Source organism: Diadema antillarum, unplaced genomic scaffold, assembly GCF_040938485.1.
Source record: "Diadema antillarum isolate AM-2024a unplaced genomic scaffold, OU_Dant_1.0 seq00000079_RagTag, whole genome shotgun sequence".
NCBI lineage: Eukaryota > Metazoa > Echinodermata > Echinoidea > Diadematoida > Diadematidae > Diadema > Diadema antillarum.
In genome coordinates this window covers 612,203-625,446 of record NW_027271172.1, presented here as the reverse complement: position 1 = coordinate 625,446, position 13,244 = coordinate 612,203, and the positions used below count along the sequence as shown (strand labels likewise).

Below are 13,244 nucleotides of genomic sequence, written 5' to 3'. Positions count from 1 at the left end.
TATATCCTTTATTGATTTACAAACTTGAGATTTGCTAAAGATGTATTCCATCTACCGCGCAGATTTTTTTTTTTTTTTTATAATCGTGCTGAATGTTTTGTACAACACAAGTGGTTGTACCCTACTACACAACCACGGTCTGCAGCAGTCGAATGAACGAGACTAACATTTGATATAAGACGATAACAAGTGATACTGATGTAGGCCTATTGATAATTGTGCAATGTGCACGGATGTGTGCCAACAGGACTTGCTAGCTGCTCACATGGCCGATAGATGCATGTGATGCCTTTATCGATTCCAGTCACGGTTATGTAAAAAATGATAACGAAAAAGACTATTACATACTGTGTACTCTGTTACAGATATTTTCGTGAATGAGGAGGTCATAGATATTTTCGTGAAATGTTGTTTTCGCAAATTGATGCCGACGCTAACTTCAAATGCATTATCACCCAAGCACACCAAGTCATTTTTGTGTGTTGTTTAATTCGCTATCCAAGTGTGATTCGAAAAATTTGCGAAAATAAAGCTTACGGTATACGTTATGATAGTATCATGGGTGCACATACAAGGTGCTCACAATTGATGTTCATAAGAAATGCTGGGTACACAATCTGACAGTGTACTCTATAAGGCAAGAAGTATTTGTGGCATGAAATTTTCATGAATTGGAGCCAACCCGGACAGCTTTTTTTGCGGCTGGAAATTTTCCTGAATTGCCACTGGCATCCAATGCATTAGGCCTATAATGTAGACAAGAACTTTTGCGTGCATTTTAATTTTGCAAATTGTGGCTCTTGCAGAATTCGCAAAATCAAAATGCATGTGAACATTTCTGGTTTTAGTCCAGGATGACATACTGTACCGCTGCAACATGTTCAAATTCAACTTTTTGTATATCAGCTCATTCTTTGATAATGCTGAGCCTTCTGAATTGCTGTATGTTATATATGCTTGTTACCGTTGATTTGTCGAACTTGGACAATGCTGTCTCAAACAGAAACTATTTTTACTTGACTTTGGTAACTTCCATTGGCACACCTAATCTTTCTGCAATGTAATGCAATGCATATATGGAACATTTGATTGTAATCTTTGGCAGTTATACATGGATTGATTGAAAGTGAATTTATATCCATCTGTGTTCATTGTTTCTTCGTTTTTGCCATTTTTTGCTGTGACTGTACAGTTTGCAACTAGTAGCTAAGTTCTATGGAACCAGGAATCTTGGGTATTCTTCATGTCGGTGTCAGTTTATGTCTTGAAAGTATTGTGTAACAGTACCCCTTTCATTATTTTTGCTTCTGATGAGCAAGCTAGGCAAGGTTGTGAAGGAGATAACGCTGCACTTTCAAGTGCTGAACAACATTTCATACCACAGGCTGGTGCAGAAAAATACCATAAAATCTCGCAGCCTATTGGCTGTACGGACAGATGTCACCCTTGTCCAAACTGTGTGTGGAGTTTTGAAACTGTGTACCAGTGTCCTTTTACCATTGTCACTGCCATTATAGTGGAATATGTTACAATTATCTTCAACCAGGATCCCTTCTTTTCCATATTGAATCTCCAGTTCATCTATAAACTGCCAAAATGAATTTACGTAGAGCTGAACATTATCATTCTTTCATCAAGTGTGGTAATAACAATTTCTTTCAACATCAATATTTCAGTTCCCAGAGTTTGATGACTTGTATGTGAAGTACAACTTTGTCTATGGACCGGACTGGGTGATCACAAGTGTAAGTATACTACTTTCATCTCTACCAGTTTCCCCCATTCAATCATCTCACACCCCCCTCCCCCATTCAATCATCTCACACCCCCCTCCCCCATTCAATCTGCTCCTTCTGATTTTCAAGTCTTAGGACTTTTATGATATTAGTTTCTTTTTTAAGGGATGCCTGTTTATAAAAAGTTCTTATCTCCAATTGTCAGGACATTGTGTTTTCAAACAATTATCACATTGGAAGTATGGCCCGATTTCATTGAACTTGGTGTATGGATTGAGTACAACATGTACAGTTTACCAAGTAGATCTTGGGGAAAGTTACTTTAAAGCAATGGCTAGAGTCCATGTATGACGAGACAAAACTGTTTTATTATTTATTTTCATATTCATTGTTTTTTTTTATAGTTAACTTGGTAGTCATGTTCAGGGCCCAGAAGCCTGGTGTCCAAGTAAGCCCTGTAACAGATATCAATTTTTGAAGGTACGCGGTAAAATCAGTTGGCTGATCAGGCGGCCTGAGAGAAATCTCAACAAGTGTCATGGGTCAGAGGTTGAGGTCAAAGTCACACATTCATCCATTAGGGCGACAACTCAAGAATTACAAGCATTTTATCTTCAAAGTACTATTTCAATTTGCAGGCCCAATTTCTGATTTGAATACTTGATATTAAAGGTTTTGGGTCAGGGGCATGATAAAAATTCAAACACAAGATTTACATGGTTGAATTTATTGCAAGCTGATTGATTTTGAGATGATTAGATTTCATAACTGGTAAGTACATTGTAATATGAGTACTTTTCCTGTTAGCCATTACAAACTGATGTAAATTTAGTGTACGTGGGAGCTGAACATCGATTGTTGAGAATTTGTTTGTTACCTCCGCCAAGGGAGGAGGTTATGTTTTCATTACCGTTGGTTTGTTCGTTCGTTTGTTCATTCGTTCGTTCGTTTGTCCGTGTGCTAAGTAACTCAAAAAGCAGTGAACGGATTTGGATGAAACTTGCAGGAAAGGTTTAGAATGATACAAGTAACAAACGATTAACTTTTGGTAGTGATCCGAGAATTTTTTGGGAATTTATGAAGGATTCTTGGTATTTTGGCAGGTAGGGTCAATGAACTTGGGAGTTCAGGCTGCGCATATTTGAGGTTTGCATGCGCGCACTTAGTTTCTGCTAGGGCGAGGCGCGCTGTGCAGCTGAAGGTTTATGACGTAACAAAGGCTTCTATATTGGGAAATTGGGAGACTTTTAGCACACTATTATAAACACTTTCAGCATGAAGTATAAGTACGTATGGGTGGAAATCACTGATATCTCTATGGAGGAACAAGATCAGTGATGGAAATGAGCTACATGCTTGGCGGAGGTCTGCGCTCTCAGAGTGCTTCTCCAGTTTGTTAATCTTTTTTTTTTAGCAAAAAACAACAACAAAAAAACAAAACAAAAACAAGGTGCCCACAAGGACTCCCCTTATTGCAGGAAGGAAGTGTTTAAGTATCAGTATGTGTTTGGAAAAAAATAGAAGCTTTTTTTCCGGAGACCTTGGAAAATCAGATTCTTTAAGGATTTCAGATTCATATATGTATTGGTTTGTTTTGTTAATAGATATAAACACTGTAACTTGTTTTCCATGAATAAAGGAAACAAATGTTTGTAAGTGCTTACAGCATGTATTTTTTTTTTTGTGACCATGGACGTGAGATGTTAAGTTGTTTGGTGGCACTTTTTTAACGTCTTTTCAATTCAATAGGCTCATTGTTTATTTTATGAATATTTTTTAATGCAATTACTAGCTGTATGAGTGGTAAAGATAGGTACTGCTCACATTGTATAATTCAATTTTTATCACTGCATAGGGTCTGGAAGAGGGCATCTCTCAAGTGTGTAAAAAGAATGTCTATGGAAATCAACATTTCATCTGGAACTTTCCACTGGATGTCACTTTCAAGAGTACAAATCCCTATGGATGTAAGTTCCCCTCAAAGAGCCAAATGAATACTGCGCTAAGGTTATAAAAGGTCATATGTGCATATATTTTCTCATTGCACTTCAATGCTCGGATCCAGCTTGTTGCTATGCCAGGTAAACCTTGGTCAAACTCTCTGGTTGTCAGGGGCAACCTTTGTTATCAGTCATTAAATTTGAACATGTTTAATAGTTACGGTCTATATGGAGTTTTATCATCCTGCGAATATTTCTGGTTTTACACTGTTTTGAGTCTTATACTTAAACTTCTGCCATTACAATGTATGTTTTGTCAAATTGTACTCTTAGTTAAGTCAAACATAAAGTGAATTTAATTTTTTTTTTTAACCTGTTGAGGATGGGCTGATATTGCTACAACATGCATTTGCCTTAGACACCTGCCGGAGTATATTAGGGACTCGTCTTCAACGGGTTAAGAGCACAATGACTTCTGCCAGCAAACTCAAACCTCGAACGTCGAGATGAAATGTTGTTGTTTTTGTAGTCTTTTCCACTGAACCTTAGCATGTGCCAGTTCAATTCAGAGTTTGAATTTGTCGTCTCAAATTTTATAGATCAGGAGTCATAAAGCATGTTTATTATATTCAGAACTTTACAAAGATTAGAAGGGAAAGAAATTGTTACAGATATAATGCAGTTTAATAGGTCAGTAACTGATAAACTGAATTGGACATCAAATTGTCAGGCATACAGTAGATACATCTTTCTCCCAAAGTCGACCTAATCTTTAACCAAATTTTTGATTTTGTTATGTTTAGTGTAATTTGGCCTCATTTGGCAAGTATAGTGTACACAATGTGATATTTTGCCCAAAGCAAAAAAAAAAAAAAGCAAACAAACAAAACAAACAAGAAACAAAAACAAAACAAAACAAAATACAAAACCAAATGAAATAAAGCAAAATAGAACAGAAAAAATGCAACAACAACAACAGCTATTGACATTAGGCTGACCAGCATTCTTGATGGGTTGTTTTGTTTGACTATCATGTAGCCCTTGCCGAGGGATGCTTTTGCTTGACTTTCATGTCTAGGGTAGAATTTCACACACTACGTTATTTTAGAGAATGAAAGATAAAACGTAACTTTGCATTTTTATGGAACTTCTGATAACAAGTAAAGGAAATATCACTTTAAAAGATTCCAAACACCCCTTCTTAAAAAAAAATAATAAAGCAAATAGCCATCAAGCACAAACACTAAAAAACAGCAGGTTATGGCAATTAAAAAAAAGAAGAAAGAAGTTTACACCTTTAATATGAATGATTTCCAGGTCTCCCTGACAGCAATGCTGCCCTCTTGTGTTTAGCATAACACTCATCACTTTACCACTTGTATTGTTTTGCCACAACTTTATAGTTTGTTTGCTGTCTTTTACAGTGTTGGCTTGGTTCCTGCAGTTTTCTGTGGTATTAAGCCCTGTGTGATGATAGTAAAAGAAACAGGATTGGCTATGTGCCATACAACAGACATGTTCGCAACATTATGTTTAAAATTGAAAACTCATCTGCATTAGGGCAAATTGTGCATTTGTACTTTTATGAGCTTCTGGTGTTTTTATGTAAATCACAAGCCCTTTTGTGTGTGTGTATGTGTGACAATTTAATGAGTTCATATGAATCGCCTGTGGAAGATGGCAGTAATTTTGCTTGAACATTTTTACTCGTACAGGACATACGTATGAGCATACACTGGGCTTGTTGGTGTTGCTTTTATTAATGATAGATCAGAGATTGATTTACATGTAGGATTGGAAAGGTTGTATATATCACCATAATGGACATGCCTCAAACAAGGATCCAAACAAACAAACAAACCCATTATGATGTTTTTAGATCATCATTATTACCTCCGCCAAGTAAGGAGGAAGTTAAGTGATCATCGGCGTTGGTTTGTCTGTTTGCAAAATAACTGAAAAAGTTGTGTACGGATTAAAATGAAACTTGTGTAAAAGGTCGATATTGACAAAAGGAACACCTCATTCAATTTTGGTAGTGATCCAGGAATTTTTATGGATTTTTGAAGGATTTTTCATCTTTATAGCATATAAGGTCAACGAACTTGGGGTTCAAGCTACCTGTACTGGAGGTTACACATACACGCACTAAAGTGCGTGCTCTGCTCGGGCAAGGCACCGTGCAATGACGTAAACAAAAGCCTTCTATTTTGGGAAATTGCATGCATGTAAAGGTGGAAATAAGTTGCTGGTTTGGCAGAGTGCTTTTCTAGTTCTTTATGTTATACCTTTTTGAATACTATTATTGTTAAAGGGACTGTACAGTACTGGTTGAGGTGAGGGATTCATGTTTTGAACATTTCTAGGTGAGATATTGAGAAACCTCTTATGGAATATGAAAGAGCATGTAATTTTAAGAAGGATTCAACGTTTATTTGATGAAAATTGGTTTTCAAATGGCTGAGATATCCAAAAAAGTGATAATTATAAAAGGCGACAGGCCACAACTTTATTAGGTTATCTTTGTTTCACCTTGTTTTTGGATATCTCAGCCATTTTAAAACAGATTTTCATCAAATAAACTTTTGATACCCCTTAGAATTGAATGTTATTTGACATCTCATAGAGTGGTTTCTGAATATCTCGCAAATCGTTAAAAGCTAAATCCTCGCCTCGACCGGAACTGTACACACCCTTTAATCTATATTGCATATCTCTCTTCAGATAAAAAAAAGAAGAAAGGGTTTTTAAAAACACAATCTTTGTTATTCCAGGGCCTCAGCTGGTACTGAGTGTTTATGGTCTTGATGCCTTTGGAACTGCCGTCGTCAGGGGTTATGGAGCAGTACACATACCCATTACTCCCGGGAGGTGAGATTCATGATTGTACAGTATGTCACATTCCTCTGTTTTGCAACCAGTGCAATGTTATCTGCTTGTACACTCCCCCCCTCCAGTTGAACACCATTTCAATCTCCCAAACCATTATATATACTTATAATGTATATGCATATATTTCTCCCTTTAAAATGGGATTGTTGCTTTTATATTGATCCATTCCCATATGGTATGTATTGCTTTTGGTATATTGTATATATGTTGATATGTTTATGTACTTTGCATTTGTTGGCTGGCTCTCACTTTCATTTTGTTATCACACCTTTTACACCAGGTTTAATACTCTCTGCTTGTTCAGACCCCTTCACTCATCCTGTTTCTATTTCATCCTTTTCCTATTCTCTGTCCTGTTGTTCCTTATTTTCTTTGATGTTGCCTCCCTATTCACCTTTATCCTTCACAGGTTGCCCCCTGTGATCCTTGGGATCATCACTGGCCCACCTCTGCCTTTTGTCTGTTCACCCTCTGCTTTAATTCCCCCTCAATCCCTTATACCTGCCTTTGACTTTCACCCACCTTTTTGTTCTGTGGCCCTAGACCTCCTCAGACTGTGCTTCTTGTGTGTAGTCCTTTATATTGATTGCCTTTCCTACATCTTTATCATTTTGCCTCTTACAAAAATTCTGCTAGGATCAAAAGCTCACAGGCCTCTTTTTACTCCGAAATGGAAACAAGATAACTCCCCTGGCAAAATCACATTATGTACTAAAAAATAGCCATTTATTACTTTTGGATGTTTATGATGTATTATAGACTTTAAATTAAATTTTTTGTCCATGAATAAAAATCGTTCTTAACATGAAGCTGTAAATTTGAGGATGCTTCTACAAGTCAAAACTACTTAAACTGCATTTCAATATCAAGCAGTTTTCCTTCTGTAGTAACTCCATATATTGCAGGTCTCGAATTAACCGACGGCCACCGACAGCCATGGCCGTCGGTGCCCCTCTTATTGGCCGCAATGCCTTTTGTTTTTTGATCGAAGTTACAGCCAAAAAAAATGTGCCCTTTTCTTGGGGCCGTGGTGCCCTTTTAGAATGAAAGTTATTATTTATGACGTATGATATGCCTTTCTCAAAGTCTCTTAATAAGCTTGAACAACTTTCCTGATCTCAAATATCATACCTTCAGTTCACTCGCGTCCCAATATATCTGATTCAAACTCAAGTATCTTTCCGAGATACGAGACGTCGTGTACGTACATGTACGCCGACCGGCTTTTACCGTCCCGACTGCCTCCGCAGCACAGCGGCTGCGAGAGTTACTAGCTAGGCAGCGCACATTCAGATAGAGTAGTAAAGAGTGAACACCAAGTTCACCAAGAAAAAAGAAAAATCCCACGATGGCAAGGTGCCAGACTGGGGAATGGGGAGGGGTGGAGAGAGAGAGACCAATCAACAGAAGAAACCGCGCGTACTGGCGCATTCTTGAGGTCATGAACTGTCTGTCACAGACTAATCAATTCACACGCGCGTGCAAATTCCTTTGCCATGTGGTTTTGCCAGCCAGCTGTCGGAACGTGCTTTGAAGTTTCATGGCAGCCTGGCCTGGCTGGCCTGAAAGGTGTCGAGTTTCAATCAATACCTACTGTTGTTTTATTCCTGTTTTAAAAAATGTCGTTTCACCTGATAGAAACGCGGAGATCGGGAATGCATTACAGCTGTAGGAAGAGGTTTTTGTTGTGTGTTGCACTTTGTGTGCGTGCCTGTGTGTGTGTGTGTGTTTGTTTGTTTTTCTTCTTTCTTTTTTCATAAACACTAAACATGCCCTTTCCAATGTGGCCTTGGTGCCCCTCTGACTGACCTAAGTGCCCTGGCCCCTTGGAAAAAGTGCCCTTTTCTAAATGGCCTTGCCCCTCCAAAATCCTGTTTTGAATCCTGATATTGTATGCCTTAAATGCCAAGTAAGAAATAACAATTGACCAAAACATTACACACACATACACACACAGAGTCACACACATATTAAGAAAAAAACGAAACGAAACCAACAACCCACCCCCCCCCCCCCCCCCTTTGGCTTTGGTTTCCTTAAAGTGTGTGTATAGTTCTGGTTGAGGTGAGGATTTAGCTTTTAATGTTTTGCGAGATATTCAGAAACCACTCTATGAGATGTCAAAGAGCGTACAATTCTAAGGGGTAGCAAAAGTTTATTTGATGAAAATCGGTTTGGAAATGGCTGAGATATTCAAAAACAAGGTGAAACAAAGAGATCCTAAAAAAAGGCGTGGCCTGTCGCCTTTTATCATTATCACTTTTTTGGATATCTCAGCCATTTGAAAACCAATTTTCATCAAATAAACGTTGAATCCTTCTTAGAATTAATGCTCTTTCATATTTCAGAAGATGTTTCCTCATGATCTCACTTAGGAATGTTCAAAACATGAATCCCCACCTCAACCAGTACTGTACAGTCCCTTTAAAGACCTTTATCTGATATTTGCAGTTTGTAATAAGCACAAGAAAGAAAGAAAGAAAGAAAGAAAAAAAAAAACGTCCCAAGAGAATAGAGCCCTGCAATACTGAACAGAGAGAGAGAGAGAGAGAGAGAGAAAGATTTCCTAATCAATACACCACTACAATCATAATACATGCTGCTTTCTTTGTATTGATTAATTGATTCCTTATACCAAAGGCACCTGGTAATTCAGAACCACAGACTGTACATGTAAGCTACTTTTCATACATTCTTCGCAATTAGATAATTTGTCGGGTCTATGAGAAGTAAAGTGATGCTGCATTGGACGCAGTAATGAGCTCCTGCATTGTGCATCATAAATTGTGTGTTTTGCATTGTACATGAACTTTTTTTTTTCACATTTTCACTTTCTTGAGAACTGGAGTTTGGATTTTGACCAAACTTGAAAAACAACAACAAAGGTCATCAACAACAAACAAACAAACAAACAAACAAAGTAGGGCTCAACATTAGTGGTAGCTCAGTTGCCCGAGGCCACTAGAAATTGGTGTTTGGCTTCCAAATTGAACTTTTGGTGGCCCCTATCAGGTGACTATGATTTGATAAGGATTATTTACTTTTGCTTTTATTTCAGGCCACTTCATATCATTGTCAAGCCACCAAAATTTCAGATGTATTAAAAGATTTTAGTGGCCTGATTGGGCTACTTGACAAAAAAGAAAGTGTCGAGCCCTGCAAAGACGGACTCGTATGCCCTACATAGACTTTAAAGAGGAAGTGGCCAGAGTGTGGTAATTCTATCTTGTATTGAGCTCAAAATTGTGGCAAGGACTTCATCTTCGTTGATAATGGCGCTCAGTTTCAAGTGTCTTTTGGCCCCCAGTGAGAGTTCCTAACACTGACCTTTGTAACCTGAGTGAACTTTTTGTACATCCTCACATTTTCAAGTGGATCTGGACAAAATTTTCGGTCTGTCATGTTATGATCTGAAGAGTATCAATAAATAGGTGATGGCCGATGCCTTAAAGGGGAAGTTGGGCTTAGAATTTAAGTGGTGCTTACAAACGAAACATCAGAATTTGTTTTGTTTTGTTTTGTTTTTTGCCAGCTTTAGCATTAAAGTGTCTGAGAGGGTTCTTTGCAATTGATAAACGATGGGGTCATATTTCCCTAACAACACACTTTTTTTGCAATCTGCAGGTTGTTCTAGGGACCCACTCATATAAAGTCAACAGGGTGTTAAGTTACAGATCTTAACACACAATAGCAGTCAATACACTGTATATGTCGCTTAGTGTTTTTTTTAATTTCTTTAATTCCTCTACCCTACAGGATACAATGGTCTGCTACTCACATACTTAGTAGTCTATTTATGTTTTGTGGGCGTTTTCTATTAAGTCGCATGGCATATTTGACTAAATGAAACCACCATATCATTGAAACTATTGTTGAAATCATGGAAATGGTAAGAACATTGTGTCAACCTGAATTCAAAGAATTATCATACACGGTTGTTAACAAGCCATCTTTTCTAAAATAAAAAAAACACATCCCAGGCCCCGTTTCACAAAAACTGCATGGGGCCCTGTTGTATAGCTTGGTTAGCTTTGTGCTATTTATTTATTCATTCATTTATTTTTTTTATTTTTTTTTTTTTTGGGGGGGTATTTTAACATAGAGATGTTTACATATCATCGATTTGATATTTTCACTGAAGAAAAAGTATCACCTAGTTTGCTCTAGCCGCCTATTAAAAAAATCTTGACAAATACAATGAATTCCATGGATGCACTTTAAGACAAAGCAACTCGATTTCAGTGATCAACTAGGAAAGCACTCGGAGACAGGCAGACATCCGGCAAGCAGCTCAATTCCACCCATACTCACATGCTGAAAATTGCCCTTATTTCCCAGTAATAAAGAATCCTTTCTGTCCTAATCAGCAGCTTACTACGTGCTGTACCTCGAGCGCATGCTCAATGCACATTTGCACACAGGTTGAACTTCCTTCACGTAGTTTGTTGCCTGATTTGCCAACGATTATCCTTCAAAAACATTTTTTTTTTTTAAGTATGCTTGATCCAGACTGTTATTTGGTTTACCACCAAAATTTAATCATCTGTTCCTTGTGTCGTTATCAACTTTTCTTCATAATGTATATAAGTTTAATCCGAATTTTTTTCACAACTTCTTGATTTATTTTGCAAATAGATAGACAAACAAACAAACCAATGCCAGCAAAAACATAATCTCATTAGCTGAGGTAAAAATTATCACCAATCTTTTTCTCTTTTTCTTTTTAAAGGGGAGTGGTCATTAGAATGGACTTTGGGAGATTTCTCCATTAAAATTCACAGGTCAGATTTGATGGTAATATTTCAGAATTTCACAAGGTGTGTGTTGCCTTTAATGGAAATGTCATCTACAATGTTTATTCTCTCAATACCTTTATGAATTACCAGATATGTTGTAGAACAGCAAATATACCCATTGGGGGTCATATCAAAGTATTAAAATGTAGTTTAGTATTTTGCTGTGTAAGGTACATGTACATTTACATGTATGTGTTTAGAAGTGTTGGACTACTCAACATTTCCTCCGGCAGTTAATGGGACATGAATCTCCCAAACATTATCTTAAGAAATGTCAAGGCCATTTGGCATGAAATTAAGGTAGCATTTTATGCTTGATATTTGATATCATTCCATGAAGAAAAATGTGCAGAAGTACATTGTACTTTTCCTGTGTGAGCTTTTGCTGCCATTATTAAAGAACAAGTTCACCTTCATAGACATGTGGGTTGAGTGAATGCAGCAATATTAGTAGAACACATCAGTGAGAGTTTGAGCAAAATCGGACAATCCGTTAAAAAGTTATGAATTTTTGAAGTTTCTGCTCAGTCACGGCTGGATGAAAAGACTACTATAGCTTGTGATGTCACATGAGTACAACGATATAAAGAAAGAATAAAGAAAATTCAACATATTTCCATTTTTCTCGCATAACAAAAGAACACTCGACTTCTCTCTTTCAGAAGGCAGGGGGGAATGATATTACCCTTAACATACGTCAGTAGCAAGTCGAAGAAATGTGCACGTCATTCAAAAAGTAAAGTTTTGTGAAATTCTCTTTTTATTTTCCCTATATAGTTGTACGCATGTGACATCATACACTGTAGTAGTCTTCTTTTCCAGCAGTGACTGTGCAGATACGTAAAATATTCGTACAGTGCACTCCCGTTATAACGAAATGCTCGGGACCGGCAGTTTTCTTTCGTTATAACGAAATTTCGCTATAACCGAACAAATACAATATATAACGAAAACAAGGAAACCACGTATATACATCATATCCTGTTTGCTGAATAGTCATCATATACTAGAAAGCTATGTGAAATGTGATGGCCCGGGATAACTGTATTACAATAATAAACGCAAGTTCCCCCAGAAACTGTGCGTGACACAAAGAGCGAACTCGGTGTGAAGCGTTCACCCATGTAGAGACGCTATGCTTGTTCCGCTACGTATTTTCGAAAGCAATTCGCATTTCGTTATAACGAAGCACATTTCTTTTATTTTTCTTTGTCTGTGGCGCTCGGAAAAGACTTCGTTATAACGGAAATTTCGCTATAACCGTGTTCGTTATAAGCGAATTTTGTACCATAGACTTTAATGGTGATAATTTTGGGACCAGAAGATTTACTTCGTTATAACGAAATTTCGTTATAACCGTGTTCGTTGTAACGGGAGTGCACTGTAACTTTTTGAACGGATTGTCCAATTTTCCTCAAACTTTCACTGATGTGTTCTACTAATATTGCTGCATTCTATCAATCCTTATGTACTTGTATATGAAGGTGAACTTGTCCGTTAATTAAGGCATTGACTGCCAGGAAAATATACAATGCACACTGAAGATGTTTTCTTCAGTAACCCCAGAGAATATGAGATTTGTTTTGCTTTTTGTTTGCTTTTTTTTTGGGGGGGGGGGGGAGGACATGTGGCTTGCAATTTGTATTGCGGCGAATATTGGATGTAACTATAAAATGAAAAGTGTTAGGTAACATGCTGTTTCTGTTTACTTCACTTTGACAGACAAAGCTCTTTGATAGCTAAAAATGTATGAATATTTCATTTCGTTAAGTTCAGTTTAGTGAGCTCTTTTTGTGGATTTACCTGCACAGTCCAACAACTATAATGTCTGTCAGAGTTCTCACTTTTGCTGTTTCTAGTTGGGAGCTTGGATAAACTTG

General features: G+C 37.4%; 1 protein-coding gene across 1 annotated transcript in view; it reads left to right on the top strand.

Annotated features, from left to right (window-relative positions):
• LOC139726122 (B9 domain-containing protein 1-like) overlaps positions 1-13,244 on the top strand; it is a 36,431-nt gene that overhangs the window by 2,820 nt on the left and 20,367 nt on the right. The window contains exons 2-4 of the mRNA XM_071637200.1: positions 1,677-1,745; positions 3,592-3,703; positions 6,451-6,547. Of these exons, the coding sequence (XP_071493301.1) occupies positions 1,677-1,745; positions 3,592-3,703; positions 6,451-6,547 (278 nt within the window). The remainder of the gene's footprint in view (positions 1-1,676; positions 1,746-3,591; positions 3,704-6,450; positions 6,548-13,244) is intronic.